The sequence below is a fragment of the Apodemus sylvaticus genome, chromosome 5 (assembly GCF_947179515.1).
Source record: "Apodemus sylvaticus chromosome 5, mApoSyl1.1, whole genome shotgun sequence".
NCBI lineage: Eukaryota > Metazoa > Chordata > Mammalia > Rodentia > Muridae > Apodemus > Apodemus sylvaticus.
Genome location: NC_067476.1, coordinates 14,907,178 through 14,925,173, shown reverse-complemented (window position 1 = coordinate 14,925,173; position 17,996 = coordinate 14,907,178). Strand labels below are relative to the sequence as shown.

Sequence of the window (17,996 nt, the reverse complement as noted above, 5' to 3'; positions counted from 1 at the left end):
CTGGCTTGTCACCTCCTGCCCCTGCTACATCTTCCCTCCTAACTCCCTAACACGAGGTTGGAAGTCGGCGGCCCACGAGCCCCTGATTTCTTCTCATCACTGCCATCAGACGCTTCATCTAAACAACGGAAAGGAGGAAGGAGCAAGTGAACTTTTAGCCTTTTTAGGTTAGGCTCACCATTGTGTGTTTTGCCTCCAAAATGTTGCTCAAGCATTTCCTCTCTGTCCTTGGAAAACTGCCCTCCAGGACGTTTCTAGCAGCTGAAGGATCTTTCTGTAATACACATCAATAAGTTTCTTCCTTCTTGAAAGCACTAAGTCGCCATCTCTGCTGAGTATCATCGTCCCCATTCCCCAAAGGGATAGTCATCAAGGTTGTCTCCCATCGGGCTCACCTCTCACACCGAGCAAGGTCTATTCCTTTTGGACATGGACTCTAGAGTTTGACCGCCTGGATTCAAACCCTGGCTCCACACACTATTGGCTGTGTTGCTTTTGGCAGGTTAATAGCCTCTCTGGCCCTCTTTTCTGGTCTATAAAATAAGGTCATTGTGAGGATTAAATGAGATGCAGTGTGTAGAACAGGGCCTGACCTATAGTGTCTTGAGCAGCTCCTGCTTAACTCAGGAGGAGTCTGTGTGATCTCATGAGTGGGAGGGAGTCTTGTGTGATCTCAGGAGTGGGATTCTTGTGTGATCTCATGAGTGGGATGGACTCTTATGTGATGAGTGGGAGGGAGTCTTGTGTGATCTCAGGAGTGGGACTCTTATGTGATCTCATGAGTTGGGACTCTTGTGTGATCTCATGAGTGGGATGGACTCTTGTGTGATCTCATGAGTGGGAGGGACTCTTGTGTGACCTCATGAGCCTTATGTCCACTCCTGACATTAGTGATCATCTTGTGTGATGGCAGGAGTGGGAGTCTTGTGTGATATCATGAGTGGGAGTCTTGTGTGATCTCTTGAGTGGGACTCTTGTGTGATCTCATGAGTGGGATGGACTCTTGTGTGACCTCATGAGCCTTATGTCCACTCCTGACATTAGTGATCATTCTCCACCATTGCTGTTCTCCACCTCTCCTGCTTTGTCATCTATTTAAGTTCCTCTTCGCAACCACCCCAATCCGCCTCCCACTTTGCCTCTCAGATGGCCCATGTCACCCTCCGCTGCTCAGATGCTCCTTGTTTGCCCTGGGTCACCTACATGACAACTGCTTCAGTCTTAGCTGGTCTCAGAAATTGTCATGTACATCAAGAGTTAGAATTTCTCTTGAGTACCAATCAGGCCCCACAGCTGTCACCACTGGTTCCTCATGTCCTGCCCAATGCACACTTTGTCACCTCTACTTTGTCTATCAAAGACTTGTTTGTCCTGAAGATCCACAGCCGGTGCCCATGACACCAGTGGCCTGGACTGTTAGGATGAAATGTAGCTCCTCCAGTGTGACAAAACGTGGCTCTAAGTAGCTTTGATATCCCTGGTGTCATTGTAAGTCAGAGCTTGTCCCCATGCCTGCCCCTAGATGCTAATAATGCTCTGTGGCTTTCTAGTGTGGCTGCTGAATTTCCTCCCTCCAAGTGCTCTGGCTTGCCTGACTGCCGCAAAACATGTCATAGATCTCCCGTGCAAACCCCTGCTCTCACAGATCACCCTGCATGCTGGTGGTAAAGCACGGCCTGACCTCTCTGGGGTGGCCCCATGAATGTTTGTGACACAGCCTTCAATAGAGGTGATGTCAGGAGAAACCAGTGCTCAGCACTAGTTAGCTGGCTGAGGTCCGCCTGGGGCCTTCTGGTGCACCCTTGATTCTACAGGTGAACAGGCAGAGCACAGAAGGAAGTCCAGTGACTTTCTCCACGGCCACATGACAGCCAGAAATGTCCTAGCAACACTGGAGCCAAAATCCAGATCTTTCTGTTTTTCACTCTTCCGCTCACCAAAAGCTAATTGGTGTAAATACACATAACAAAAGTTTGCCAGGTTCGTCATTTTTTTTTTTTTTTTGTGCATGTGCGTGTGCGTGTGCGTGTGTGTGTGTGTTAGGGGGTTCGCAGGGAGGGTACGTGTATGTTTTCATATAGATGTATGCACGCACATGTGTGTATGTACACGTGGAGCCCCGAGACCGCAGTCAAGAATCTCTGAGCTAGTCCTCATTGTTAGCTTTTCAGCCCATCTTGAACTCATCGCTTCCGCTATCCTGGCCAATCAAAGAGCTTCTAGGATCTGCCTGTCACAGTGCTGCCCAGCCCACCTTGAACTCATCGCTTCCGCTATCCTGGCCAATCAAAGAGCTTCTGGGACCTGCCCGTTGCAGCTCCCCAGCCCACCCAGATTCTGGTCTTACAGGCACGTGCCACAGCCCAGCCTTATATCTGGTTGCTGGGACTAGAACCCAGGCCCCCATGCTCGTGCGGCAGGGACTTTCAACTTCGTGACTTTTGGAAGGTAAAGTCCAGTGGTACAAACATTGCCTCCATCCAGCTGTAGAATTTTTAAAACCTTGAGTAACTGACATTCTGTCCTTATTAAATGCTAGCTGTACTAACCACCCCGTGCCCAACCCCACCCCCTTCTGCTTCTGTATTCTTATTACTTCAAATTCTTGCACGGTGGGATCCTAAAGTTCTTGTGATTTTGTGTTTGGCTTGTTTCTCTGCACAGAGTGCTCAAGGTTTTGGCCTTGTTATCATTCCCTTCTGTTTTAAGGCTAATAATATCTCACTTAGGTAATGTTGGAAGCAAGACTTCTCAGACGCCTTTCCAGAAGACCACTAGGGGGCAGTAAAGGTGCAGAGATTTTTCAATAAGCCTCCCGAGTGCCAGGCAAGCCAGCTGGCATCCTCTATGTGTGTATCTCTTTCAGCCGTCCGAGTATACAGTTACAAGATAATGGATTTCACATCCGACAGCAGAGTTGGATAAACCAGAGATACCATCAGCTGTAGTTTAAGAGCTGTCTTCCTCACATTCCGGCCAACACTGAGGCATAAGAGTTCATTTCAGACAGTGGCTTCAGATGCTATTTTGACTTAATTAATTCACTTTAGTCTGGTGATTCTCAGTGCACACGACAGAATCACATATTCAGGCTTCAGCCAGAATCAAGTCAGAATTTCGGTGGGAGGCAAGGGTGAGGTTGGCCCAGAGATAGAAGCTATATTTAACACAATTCATTGAACGGAAAGGTGTCTATTAAGCAAAACCAGAAAGGTTCAGAGGATATGAATTCTGACTCTTTTTTTTTTTTTTTGCTAAAGGAGTGGCTGAGGGGACTGAAAATATAGGAACCTCATCTCCTAGACCCAGCACTTGTGCGTGCATGTGTGTGGAGGCCAGAGGTCAGAGGTCAAAGCCAGCCCGCCTTCTCAATTGCTCTTAACCCTTTTCGTTTTTAAGACAAGGTTTTAGGACAAGGTGTGAGGTTTAAGACAGTGTGCGAGGTTCCTCCTGTCTCCGCCTCCCTAGTTCTGGGATCACAGGGTTACACCACCATGTCTAGCTGTCTTATGTGGCTGTTAGGAATCAAACTCAGGTCCTGCTTGCACAACAGTTACTGAGCCAGGCTGTGGCGCTTCTGAACGCATTAGGAACCCAGACCGAAGATTTGGCGCTGGGTATCTCGGACAGCTCAGGATTCACAACCACAGTTCTAAAACAGCCATGTTCAGGGTGAGATCAGAGCCCAGATATCAGTAACGGCTGAGGTATTAAAAGAGTCTTTGCAATAGGAATCAGGAAAACAGGTCTTTCATTTTATACTATCAAAAGTAAAAATGGCACATAGAACCTGAGGTAGGATCAGAGACCTGGGTTCTCACCCTAACTGCTTCACTAGCCAGTTATGGGACCCCAGGCGGCCCCGCCCCTTCCTGGGGGGCCCTGCCCCTTCCCTCAGCCTCAGCTTCCCTCTGCATTATGAGCAGATGGGATGATGTTGGTCTCCAAGGATCCTTTTGGTTCAGAAAATTCAACGATTCTATTAGAATTAATAATCTTGATTTGTAATGACGACTCTGGCACAGAGAGGAAGAAATATTTAACAGTGTAATGAATGACAGGGACTATTGACCATGTAGTTTAATTTATTTAAGGCACATACCCTGAATTCAAAGGAGAAAATATCATTCCTGATAATATATTGAACTGTTAGTATCATCGGCCTAGCAAAAGCTTTCCAGAGGGAAAAATTACCCATCAGTGCAAACTTGACATTTTTCACTTGCTGATCCACGGCTGTCATTGGTCCATAGCAGTCATGTTTGCTGTAAAGGCCACGCATGTGCGTGCCTCGGATGAATATTAAATAACAGTGTAAGCGTCAAGGTCACTGATGCAGGAAGGGCTCTGCAGAGAGCGGGCCCGGGAGGGAGCCCGCATTGATCTCTTGTGAAGTTCCGTTCTGGAATCCCGCTGACATGGAGGAGACAATTGATGGGAGCCATTATCAAGGCTGTAAGTGTCCCTCCATTGTTAAGGATCTTTTACAAGACCAAGGAATCGGCAAAAGCTTCAGCTAGAAATATAGGCCAGTCAGAGAGATAAGTGCGTTCTAGAGTGCAGAAGCCTGGGTCAGGCGTACATGGCGAAGGCAAAGGCTGCCAGGAGGCCAGCACCGGACCGTCACCGACCTTGCCTGCATCTCGGGCACTGCCCTTGGGGATGGCTCAGAACAGAGCTTCCTTGCCAGGCACTGCAGAGAGCAAGGTGTCCGTCTTCACGTGTCCCCACTGAAAACCTCTTCTTTCCTGTCCATTTCTGTCCATCTTCTTCCATAGCTTCCCAAGGCACCCGACCCAGATGTCTGGATGGCTCAGGCCTTCTGAATTTGTAAAGGATAGAAATGTATGTCTTTCGGTTCCAGAGGCTAAGAAGTCCAATGTCAAGTTGCTGGTAGCTGACGAGGGGCCTTCTTACCACATCAGGCGGCAGAGCGCATCATAGGACAAGGCACATCCGGTGTTCTAGGCAACACTCAGGAGGGCTGGTTTCTCTTTCTTATGAAGCCGCCAGTCCTGTCATAGGGCTCCACCCTTATGACTTCTCCAACTTCACCTATCAAGTTTCTACCTTAAGATACCATCAATATATGCATGTAGAGGTTAAGTTTCCAGCATGTGAGCTTCAGGGGAAACACCTTGAAGCCATAGCCTGGAGGAATCAGGTACCCATAAATTATACACAACCGCAGGTCCAGATCCAGGCTGGCCAAATGCCTAGATGGTCTTGGGCGTGTCCTGCAGACCCAGGTCTGGGAGGAGGGCAGCTGCGGCAGACGACAGAGCCTAGTTCCTGAACGGTCCAGACAGATGGAGAGATTGGCCAAGTCCGTGAGATTCACACAATAAAGCAGAAAACCTGTTCCTCGTATACTAGCTCAGCCTTAGCCACTGTGCCGGGTCCTTCTGGCATCTCAGCTGGTCACATCTTTATACTGTTCCATTGAGGGTTGAAAAAAATTATGGAGGAAGGGCTCTAGGGTCCCGACCCTGCTACCTCTCCCAGGTAAACTCGCAAGTTTATCTTCTCATTGACTCCTGAGCCTGCTCAGGTGGTCGGATGCTTGACTCGCATGCGCACGCGCACATCCCAGGCGCGCATAGGCGCATAAGCCAGGTCTGCCATTCGCGCATCTTTAATCCTTGCACTTGGGAGGTGAGGATGGTTGGGGGAGGAGTTCAAGGTCATCCTTAGCCACAGAGCAATTTCAAAGCCAGGCTGGGCAAGATGCCCTGTCTTAAAACAAACAAGATCCAGAAAGGGGAAAAAAAAATCTTAATTCTATTTGATGGGTATTGAAGGTAGAGAGAAGTAATTTGCTCTGTAAATGACCCCACCCAGGCATGCTGACTCTTCCCTCTCATAGGGAACAGTGGCTGTGTCCCTCCAGAACAGCCTTGTTCCTGGGAGGGATCGGTGGGGTGACTAGTGTAAAGTGCCCAGTACAAGGCCTGGCACCCCACAGTATTCACAAATTGTATGATGCTGCTGCCGTTGTTGTTGTTACGTGACTTATTCAGAATATAACTAAGAACCGCTGAAGTGACTTGAACTCGGGTCTTGTGACTGCCTTTCTAATCCACAGTCCACCTCATTCTTGAGTACAAGACTGAGGGCAAGTCTCATGTCACTGTCCCCCCAGGCAGTGTCATCTCTGTGGAAGAGGGAATCTCTGGCACAGCCCTAACAATTTGGTCTTTTCCCTCCTTTTCAGGTCCAAACGGTGAAAGATGGTGACCCTACCTGGAGGCCCACTTTTATTGTGAAACCGGATAGTGGTTGTCAGGGTGATGGAATCTACCTCATTAAGGACCCCTGTGACAGCCGCCTGACTGGGACCCTCCATAACAGGCCGGCGGTGGTCCAGGAGTACATCCGCAAGCCTCTCCTTATCGACAAACTCAAGTTCGACATCCGTCTGTATGTCTTGCTGAAGTCCTTGGACCCCTTAGAGATTTATATAGCCAAGGATGGACTCTCTAGGTTTTGTACAGAGCCATATCAAGAGCCTAACTCCCAGAATCTGCACCACGTCTTTATGCACTTGACCAACTACTCCCTGAATATCCACAGTGGCAAGTTCGTCCACTCTGACAGCGCCAACACAGGCAGCAAGAGGACTTTCTCTAGCATTCTTTGTAGACTGTCTTCCAAAGGTGTGGACATCAAGAAGGTCTGGTCTGATATCATCTCCTTAGTTATTAAGACTGTCATCGCCCTGACCCCAGAGCTCAAAGTTTTCTACCAGTCAGACATCCCAACAGGGAGGCCGGGGCCCACCTGCTTCCAGGTAACCATGCCAGCCACCACCCTGAGTTTTAGCCTTGACTGGGCTGAGGAAAGGCTCCTTGGTCATGGGATGAAGGATGTGTAGGATTGCATTGTCAGAGGTGGGGATACACAGGCAGTGGCCGCTCTGGGCGTTTGTGTGAACCCCCAGCCCAGCTTTCAACTTCCTATTTTCCTAGGTGGCTGTGGGCTTCCTTCATCTACCTATAAATCTGTGAGATTCTTGTGAGAACAATATGCCATGCATATTCATTCATTCATTCATTCATTCATTCATTGGACAGTTGTTATGCTGCCTACTTGGGGGTGGGGTCAGGCATTGTTGTAGAATCCTGCTGCCCAATGCCAAGAATCCATAGTGAGAGAAAGCCACCAAGAAGCCATTGGCACAGAGGGTCACAGGTGGTAGAATCAAGCAGGAAATGGAGCAGGTGCTATGGGGTCATGGACCAAGCCACCATTCCTGGTTCAGTCCAGGAAGTCTTCTCTAAAGACATGTCTGTCCCACTGAAGGCTGAAGTGAGAGATGGAGCAGGAAAGAATGAATGGGGATCTCCACAGACTGTTGCTCTAGGTGAAGACATGCTGCTTTGTAGGTAAGAGGGAATCCTGGTGTGTCTGGGATGCCCAAAGAGGTTCAGTGCGGTTAGGGCACAGAGGAGGAATACGAGAAAAGATGAGGTGGGGGTGAGCAGGTTAAGCCCAAGTTGTGGAGAGCCTTGGGACAGTGGCATCCATCATCAGAGGATTATAGACAGGACAGATCACGCTCAGCTCCAAAGCACATAGTTCCATGATCAAGCAGGTTATGCACTGAGCCAAGGCCGGCTGCAAGGAGATTGCTAATGTCTGCTTTTGTACAAGCAAGAGAAGATGGTGGCTCTGACTAGGAAGGTCTTGATAGACATGAAGAGAGGGAAAAGCTGAGAGCCATCGAAGGACATCAGATGGTTAGACTCAGTGACTGCGGGAGTCCGGGGAAAGAGAAGAGATGGTGGCAGAGAGGAGAGGGGTTCCTGGAATGGAGACGTGTCTTGGGCCCTTGGAAAGATGGATAGAGCCTGCTTGTAGAGGATCGGGCTATCAGGGAAGGGCTAGGATCTGGAGGCAAATGCCTGCATGGCAGTCAAAAGGAGAGGTTAGTATGCAAGTGGATATTTGGGCTGGCATTTGGGAAAGACAGGGGTGGGTTGGAGAAAGAACTGGGAACTCATCCACTGCAGTGGCTGAAGGCATGAGGTGGTATGGAGAGGACCCCTGTGACACCCCCCAGTTAACAGAAGGATGGAAAGGGCCAGGGAACCCACAAAGGACACTGAGAAGATTGGTCAGGGTGAACATGTTGGAAATGCCAAGCAAGAGATGCTCAGAAAATACCTGGGCATGGGCCTGTGGCCTCAAGCATTGCCGGGACGCCAGGCAAGGCCATTCCTGGAACTGTCCATTACATTCACTGACACTTGTCCTGGGGACTCTAGCAAAAACTGTCTTGGGCAGCCAGCCAGCTTGTGAGAGGGGAGGAAATGGAGTATGGTGTAAAACATCTTTTAAAAACATAGCTCTCAGGGGTGAGACAAGGTCATGGAGACTAGGCACTCACTGGACACACCCTTCCTGTCACCGGCTCTGTCAGACCAGGCAAGAGAAGAGAAGATGAACCTCTGGGATCCTCTCCTCATAATCTTTCATATTGTTGCAAAGCATGACAGGAATGGAGTAGAGGGGGATGATGATGATGATGATGTGTGTGTGTGTGTGTGTGTGTGTGTGTGTATGTGTGTGTGTGTGATGTGTAAGGTGTAAACAACAGAACATATTTGTAATGATCACACCCGACCCCTGCCCAGCTTCAGTACTTGTTCTTCCCTGTTATCCCCCAGCCCGTCCTCTACACAAACACTACTCTGAATGTTTCCTCGATTTTCAGAACCACGAGTGGTCATGCATGTATCCCCCCCACCCCCCAGACAGGACACTGTCTTATCTGACCTGCTTCTGAGCTTCACAACAGCGCCAGTATGAATCCCACCTGCTGGGGAGCCTCTCCGTCACAGGCAATGCTTCAAAGGTCTGTCCCATGGCTGGGGCTGGTGGCGTGGCTTTGCTTGCGCTGGTGCACACCACATAAGAACACAACGTTTGTCACTTTTTCTGTCAAGGGAGAGCTGGGCGTTTCCTGGCTGGGCTAGAAGGATTGAAAGCAGCAGGGACAAGAGTGAGGGGAGGGAGCAGAGCAACATCTCTCACAGATGGATGCCTACTGACCACAAGCACCCTGGGTAGCTCCAGATCCAGAGACTCTGGCACGGGCACTGGGCCCCGTCAGCAGGGTCAGCAGGTGAAAGCCCCTGGCCGGGGAATGAGACAATGGAGAGGTAGTAATTGCCCGGTAGAGTTCCCATCCATGGTCCTATGCCATCTCACCCTCCGAGCCTTCAGTTCTTAAGCAGGTATGTGCAACAGCCATGAGGAGATGGTTAGAAAAGGCTGCCGAGGAAGACTTCAAGACAGTAACAGAACAAAGAAACCCTGACGCAGGCCACTGCAAAGTGAGGGCAGAGGAGACACTCGTGATGCGATCACACCCTGGGTTCATCCCTGAGGACAAGTGTGGCCATGCCTGTTTGGCAGGGACAGCTATTCTAGGAGCATCAGATAGAGCCAGGCCAGCACGGCCAAACCACAGAGGCCCAGCATGGTCATTATGTGCGTGTCCTGCAGTAGACAGGCAACAACGGCCATCAGGGTTGGGGCAGGGCCAGCTGTAGGGGATTGAAGGTCCAGATCAAAGCCACTGCCTTGGTCAGGGTCACATCTAGCAGATGGGCCCAGAACCTCATGACCATTTGCCACTGTTTGACCACTCACACGAAATGCTTCCAGGGTAAGGAGACAGGCTGGGCATGAAGCCCTTTCAGACATAGTGAGTGCTGGAGGCTTCCTCCCTACCCAGTGCCTCTTAGGTCCCCTCTGTACGCTCACACCTGTGTGTGTGTGTGTGTGTGTGTGTGTGTGTGTGTGTGTGTGTATGTGTGTGTGCGTGCACATGAGCACTGGGAAACAGCATGGGTGCAGAGGCTTTAAGAAGGTGTCAAGTGGTATCTACTTAGCATTTGTTGCTCTGTGTGTCTCAGCTATATGGTGAGGGAGAGGATTTGGTACCCTCCTTACAGCAGAGTCCACTCATGTTTGCTCTGTCTGAATCACCTTTCAGGATGCCATTAGCTGGGCTCCAGACACCTGGGCAGACCTTGAGCAGGTTTCTATCGTACGGTTCTGATGTCTGTTTGCATGTGACCTGTCCTAAGTCTCTTAACTCTTCAGGAACTCAGCTTCATCCCAGGGTTGGTGTCCAGCTCCCGTGAGACACGGATGACGTGGGAAACACTTTGCAAACTGTTGAGACTCTGCACAAATGCAGGCAGTTATTTTTTTGCTGGGTAGGTCTTTCTTGCTTGTAGCAAGGCCTGGCCAGATGGCATCAGTACAGAGCACAAACCCTGGCCAACCAAATTACACTCATCTGGGGCATGTGACTGTGACCCTGTTCCAGCCATAACCACAGTAATGACTTGGAAAACATGGTGGCCAAGCAACAGCTGGCATGGCTCTGTTGTGGTCAGGTTTCCTGTAATCTGCTGCTGAGGAACACAGCTGCCCTGTCATTCCAGCCTCTCCCTTGTCATTGCCCAGGCTGCCCCAGCCACAGAGCCTCACATCTGCTGTCTTGAGGGCAGCAGTGTGACCCTGGCATAAATACCAAGGTCACCCTGGCTGTAGACGATCATGTGGCAGAAACACACACAGAGGAAACACACTCTGTGGCTTGGACTGTGTATTTTTCTTGTTCCCCATGTCTAATTCTGTCTTCAACCATGACCATCCTGTTGGATGTCTAGAGATATCACTTTCCTAAGCCCTAGCAAAATCCTCTTCTTCCTCTGTTCCCTGCCCTCTTTCTTACCCCACAGCCTAAACATGTCACCAGGCAGAAGTGTGTATGGGGGAGGGGGGGCTGCCAAGGGTTGGGCTTTCCTTCTCAGATGGATGGGGTTTGAACTTATCCCGGCGCCTCCTTCAGCAACCGAGGCTGGCAAACTCGACAAGTCGACCTTTCCTGGTCTGGATTTCCATAGCTATAAGTAGCGAGCTTGTTTGTAATCATATCCCAGGGTCGTTGCATGCTCCAGTGAGAGGGAACTGTGTGGAACAGTCCCCGACACACAGCAGTCACTTAATAAGTGAGAGGATGGGTGTTTATTACTATGACGACGGTTCTCACACCTGCCCACCAGAAGGGACCTTGAAGTTACAGCAGATCGGCAACTATTCTCATTTTGATGTTAACTAGGATATTGGTGACACAAGTTTGGAACCAAGATTGGAAACGAAGCCCTTAGCCTGGTGTTTGTCACATCCCATCCCGACTCCCTAGCTCCCCTGTGCCTCAACCTTGGTTCTCACACACCAGATGTGCTTCCTCTCCCGTGGTCGTCACCAGTGCCTCCCCGGCTGGGCCATTGGGTTTCCTCTGTCTCTGCCAGCCTGGTCCGCTCGCTCCTGCTCACTAGTTTCAATATTCAGGACAGCTTCCCAAGTACAGCTCAAGACCTTCTTTCCCTGTAAAGCCTTCCTTGTCCGCTCTGACAGCTACGTTATTGTCTTCCTTTGCGATCTAGCACATTCCCTGGGTACCCACTGAGATGAGGCCTGGGATAGGTGTGGGGTATGTGGCTAAGGACAAGGCGAGGCCAGGGCCTCTAAGGGGTGCTGCGTTTAGTGTGAAAGACTGACAGAGATAACCCCTGCTCCTTAAGCACCATGCTGCCCAAGGGCGCACTTGAGATGAGGGGGAGAGTTAACTGCCCAACCGAAGGCTCCAGAGGAGGGATGCCCAAGAGAGCTACAGGTATGAAGAAGAAGGTTTTCCCAACAGACACTGACAGCTCTCACACTCTCCTGTTTCTCTGCTACCTTACTGGTTGTTCTTCCCTGACCGCTTCCTCTGGACCTGTCATTATTGGAGATCCCTGGAGATCGATTCTTGGAAATTTGTCTTTGTATATCTACCATCTCTTCCTAAATGATCTCATCCTGCCCCGGGGCTTAGAGGAACCAGCTAAATGCTGTTGAGTCCTAAATTCATATTGCTATTCTGGACCTCTGCTGGAGCTCCAGGCTGATATATACATTGCTCCCCTGCTCTCCCCACTGGGATAGCTACTGGGCACCAAACAGCAGAGTCAAAAGCAGAGCTGTGCCTTCCGTCCTAGAGCCTGCCACCCCAGCCCTTCCTGCCTCAGTAAGCGAGCAGCACTGACATGAAGCAGAAGCTGGAATCCTCCTTAGTTCTTCCATCCCCTTCTTGCCACATGCAGCCCACAGACAAGCCTGCAGTAGCCAACAAGAAGCTGCAGAAATACAAGTCAGGCGGCACTGCCTTCCCTTGCTCAAATCCCACAATGGCACCTTCATCGCACTCACCACCCTGGCTGCCATGTGGCTTATAAGATGCTGCCTAATCCATCCCCGCCGTCCCATCAGAGCCCAGCTCCTGGCGTGTTCCTTCTGGCCATCTACTTTGTCTCAGTGCTCATTTCTGGAATGTTCTTACCAGCCCTTCAAACAGGACTCACTCTCTTACTTGTCACTGTTGGTGCATCACCTCCTGAAATCCACAGTTCTAGTCATGATGGAGCCCACAAAGACTCATCCTCAACAGCTAGGCAGCCAGAAACACGTAAAAATAGGTATGTGAGTAAGTGTTCGGAGCTTTGCATGGCCTTCCACTGTGAGCCCAAGAAAAGGATGGAATCAAAGCAAATCCGATTGATGTCCCTGCTTTCTGCTGGAGGCAGTGTCTGGAGTACGGGACAAGGATGGGGCGCCACACAGACCTGGTGACCTCGAGGCAAGTGGCTGGTGATATGGGCCAGGTTCTGGAAAGCTGGTTAAGTCAGAAAGGAGCCCTAGAAATCTAGCTCAGGATCCCAGCAAGTCTCAGTGAAGTCCTAGGCCATTTGTGTATGTGGGCGTGGGGGAGGGTGTTCATCTACAAAGCTGGCAAAGAATGACCCGGAACTGATAATGTGACCTTCTGGAGCTCACATGTGTCAGGGAGGAGTTCTAGCCTTGAACAGAGTCCAGACCTGAGCTACAGTCCAGAGGCCTTGCTGGTTACTGAGGGGGTTTTAATGAAGATGTCATGTTCTGTCTCCATGAGTTGACACATGAGTCCCTTTTTAGTTGACACAGCCCATCTGACCATAAACAAGATTTTAAGGAATTAGAATAACCCACAAAGACTGATTGCAGCACAAAGCCCAGAGTCTTGAGCTGGGTTCTAGATCCCTGTCATGGTACCACATGGTGCCCAGCATCCAACTGAAGAAATTACTCATGGTGTACACAGGAAGCAGCAGAGCTGGGGACAAGTGTTCACTAGATCCAAAGTCTTCATGTCGGTGGAACCAGAAGAAAAGAATAACAAAGTAATTATAGTGATGCATAAGAACTCAAGGAAAATACTGTCTTAAAGAAGAGAGAGCTAGAAGGCCTTACAAAGAGCAAACGAAACTTCTAAAGAGTCTAAAATCCAAGCCAAGCATGCTGGTCCATATCTGTAATCAGCACCAGGGAGGCTGAGGCTGAGGCAGAGGTAGAGGCTGAGGCAGAGGCAGAGGCTGAGGCTGAGGCTGAGGCTGAGGCTGAGGCTGAGGCTGAGCGGTGGTGGCCAACTGGGGTTGCAGAGTGAAACCCCATCTTAAAGAAAAATAAAGAAGCAACAAGAAAACAACCAAAATGGAATCTTGTTAATGATGTGAAATTTCACCAACTGGGATTAACTGAAGAAAGCAGTAGTGAGTGACCTTGAAGACACTGGCAGAGCTATGCAAAACTACACAGGTACAGGACAGGGCAAACCACAGAGCACACCAGGAGGCCTAACACACGCTCATCTGGATCCCAGGACAAAAGAGAAAAGGAAAGCACCGAAAACATGTAAAGAACTGGTAGCGGAAACTTTCCAAATCTGGTTAAAGGTAATAGAAGTTCACAACCCAAGAAGCTAAAACAAAACAAAAGATAACAGACAGACAGAAACTAAAAGCAAAGCAAAAAAAAAAAAAAAAACCACCAACAAAGTCCAAACAGGACACACGTCATCCCCACACACCCCACACCCCACTACGAGACTTACAACCAGACTGTGAGTAACTAGTAATGATAACATCTTTAAAGTAGCCATGGGGAAAGAAAAGACTGATTCATTGAAAGGAAGAATGGCATGTACACACACACACAGACACACACACACACACACTGTGAGAGGCTGTGTGAGTCAGAAGACAGTGTGGCTGACAAAGGATTCCTCCTTAGAAGGCCTGCCCTGGCCTCTACCCCCTATGTCAGGGTTCATGCTCTTACCTTGCTCATGGCCCCCTCTCCTCAAAAAATGTGAGCCCTGGAGACAGCAGAGCTTTATTTTGGGGGTCGGAGAGACACACCCAATTAAAGCAAACTAGAGCTGTGTGGTTAGAACCCAGGGGGAGCAGGAGTGAGGAGGCGGCACAGGTGCTGTGTGAGACATGGCCCAGCCAACCCTTAGCAGAGGGCAGGCCACAGGCCTTGAACCTCTATGGGCAGAATTGAGGCAAAGAGGTGGTGGTATTCTATTTGCATTCTAGAAGTTACCCTGGCATCTAATGCCAGATAATTTAATTTAAAATGTCTGAGTTTGAAATCAGGGAAAGGTGGGATCTGAGAGCAGGGTTCCAGAAGAAAGACCGGGCCAGATCTAGAAAGCTCGCGCAGGAGCTGGTGAGCAGGCAGCTGTGAGGGGTGAAGGGAGAAGGCTTGGCTTGATTGATGGTTGGGTAAGGGATTTGGGAAGCATCAATTTTAGAGGAAAAGGATGCTGTGTTCGTTATCTGCCCGTTATCTATCGCCTCGGACAAATGAGTCGCTCAAAACAACCTTCCTTGTTATCTCAGCATTCCATGATCAAGAAGCTAGGGGGAGGGGCTGGAGAGTTGGCTCAGCAGTTAAGAGCATTTGCTGCTCTTGTAGAGGACCCGGGTTTGACTCCTCGTACCTACAAGCTGGTGCACAAGTCCTTTAACGCCTGACCTCAGCAGGCACCAGGCATACGTGGCGCACACATGTACAAGCAAGCAAAATGCTAACGCACATAATAAATAAATCTAAAAACCCCAACGTAATAAACTTTTAAAGATCTAGGGGTATAATTCCAACATTCAGCAGACAGGAAGATCTCTGAGAGAGACTAGTCTGGTCTACATAACAAACTCCAGGTTAGTCAGGTTTACACAGTGAGAGCCCTCCCCCTTCTCGGGGGGGGGGGGGGGAATCTGGGAGTAACTGATGTGTCTTTGGCTCCAGTCTCCAGCCTGGCCAGGGCTTCAGTTCTCTCAGGTCCTCCCTGAGGAAGGGTCCTCCAAGTTCACCCACAGTGTTGACAGGCCTCAGGTCCTGCCCGGCAGGTGACTAGATAAATCAGGTCAGTTCTATCCTTCTCCACAGGGCAGCTCACCTGCATGCCTGGTGGCTTCTTTCAGAGTGGAGAAGAGCACCCTCAGACAGAAGCCACTATCCTTTTTTTTAACTTACTGTTGAAAGAGGCACGACATCATTTCTGCCTCTTTCAGTCAGAAACAGGCACTAAACATAGCTTTCATTCAAGAGGGTAGAGGTGGTTGCGGGGTTGCACAAACTTGAATCCTAGGAGATGGGACTCACTGGGACATAGGAGTCCAAAGGCCATAGGTAGTTATATGTATAATTTGGAGTCCCAGACCTCCTTGTTGAGAACAGTTGATGTGGTCGGTCTGCAGCTCACTCAGAAGATAACACTCTCTGTGGGATGTAGCTTGAAGCCTTTGTGTAAGTCTACAGTCACCCAGGACCTTCTCCAACTCAGTCTGAAGCTTCTAGAGGTCACAGTGAAGCCCAGATGGTTTTAAATGCGAGGGCATCCTTCAGGTGGGAGCCCCTCGCCTCCTAAGTGCTGGTCGAAGTCTCCAGGAGGCAGAGTATATCACAGGACTGAAAAGCCACCTCTCCATTTGACAAAGCTTGCTGTGCCACAACCATGAGAGACTTCAAGGGAGCGCCTTCCCTTCCCACGATGCAGCCTCCCAGGGTCTTCTAAGAGAAGGGACTAGATGAGATTAGTGATTTCTCAAAAACAACAGAAAAAGGGGCTGGAGAGATGGCTCAACGGTTGAGAGCACTGGCTGTTCTTCCAGAGGTCCTGAGTTCAATTCCCAGCAACCACATGGTGGCTCACAAGCATCTGTAATGGGATCTGATGCCTTCTTCTGGTGTGTCTGAAGACAGCTACACACACACACACACACACACACGTATATAATAAATCTTTTAAAAAAAGACAAAACAATACATAAATGTCTCTTCCTGGAAATAACACATTAAAAATAGATCAAAGTTGATCCAATCTTCCTCCTTCCAAAAGAACACCATCTTGGGAAATTGTGAACAAAGAAAATTCCAGCCTTTTTTTTTTTTTTTTTTTTGGCCAGTTTATACATTCTGGGATTTTAATGGCAAGATCCAAGTTGAAGTTCTTCCCAGTCCCTTGAATCTGAGATAGGTCATCAGCAAACTTGTTGAGAGGAAAACAATTCAGATGTCCTTAACCTTACAAAAACTCTAATATGCTTGAGCTCCCTTAGACACACACGCCATCATGTGCTTTGCAGAATGTGTTCCGTTGTGAGTCGTCCTTGATGGTGCGTGGTTGTAGAAAGCACTCAGTAAATGTTTCACCAATGAATGCGTGAGCGCTCTTATCCTCGGCTTACACGCGGGGCCTAGAGCCACCAGGAAGCTTGCCTTCATAAAGGCAGAGATGCAGCATGAGTAGTTCCTTGTGACTCTAGAGCACACCCAGGCCATTTCCTTTCCTTGCTGATGTCTTAGCTGGAAACTGGACCGGGAGCCAGCATAGACCCCCTTCTGTGCGGCAGGCACAGTCCTAGGAACCACTTTTCTTAGCCACGACTGATGGCCTTGTAGGCCTTCCATTTTGTACCCTTTTTTTCAATGAGGTAATGGGCTCTGACAAACCTTCCCTAGAGCCTGTTAACGAGCTTCTGAGGGAAACTGAGCTGAGCCTGGAGCCCAGGGCTTTCTGACCCCAAAGCATTTAAGACTCAGTACTTTCAAAACCCATGCTCGGATTCTCCAATAGCTTATACGTGGTTGGATGCCAACAGGCTTGTTGGAGGTTTCCCTGCCCCCTTCTCCCGCCTCCAGCTTCCCTCCTCATCCCCATTCCACTGGGCCTGGGACAGAAAAGAGCCTGCCAGGTTTGAAAAGTAGAAATCCATACTTCTAAGATGCAGCGGAAAGCCAGGGCAGGCAGTTAAGGATGACGAGTCCTAGCACCAGCCACTGTCCTCGGCCTCATCTGCGGCACATGGCTCAGGCCAGGTCCAAAGCTACACTGGTGATGTCACCAGACCTCCTAAAGGCCTCATCACTCATACCCACTTGTCATTTATTATTAAGCAGGTCTGTAATACACGCAGCGTACCTACTGATTTCTATCCCTTTTCATGACCATGGGAAGAAAAATAGTCCAAGGGTGATTTTTCCCAGCTCCTCGCCCTGATTGCCCTTCACCAAGACAGAAGTTCATCTTGAATCATTCCCAAAAATGGCCATCCAGACATTGATTTCATGAATATAGATGAAGCTACAGCTTAGTAATTATCATTTAACTAGTTCATATTCTATATGGATGAGCAAATGGATCCCCGTCATCCCTCCCTCGCAAGCCCATAGATGAAGAGGTGTCTACACTGTACCTTTCTTTTCTGTCCACTTACCCTCTGCATTATCTTTTATTGAGACCCTGGGGCTGTGTCAGTGTTGTTGGAGATGTTCTAATATTTTTCCCTCTCTAGAGATAATGGGACTCACCCCCCAACCCCAGAATGCGAGGTCCATGTTGTTCAAGTCTGAAGCGCATGAGGAGGGATCTCAAGGGTGCAAAGTTATCCAACTGGAGGACTGTGGAAGGGGAGAGCAAGGTGCACACAGCACCTGGTCTGACAGACAGACTTGTTAAGGAAGGGTCCAGAAGCAAGGGTGGCTGGAGGCAGGGCCTCACCTGGGGCCGGTCAGTGCTGAATTCAAGTGCAGGTGTCCAGCAGTTGGTG

General features: G+C 49.5%; 1 protein-coding gene across 1 annotated transcript in view; it reads left to right on the top strand.

The window, feature by feature from the left end:
- Nucleotides 1-17,996, top strand: part of Ttll11 (tubulin tyrosine ligase like 11) — a 228,454-nt gene that overhangs the window by 70,287 nt on the left and 140,171 nt on the right. The window contains exon 4 of the mRNA XM_052182350.1: nt 6,215-6,790. Coding sequence (XP_052038310.1) covers nt 6,215-6,790 — 576 coding nt within the window. The remainder of the gene's footprint in view (nt 1-6,214; nt 6,791-17,996) is intronic.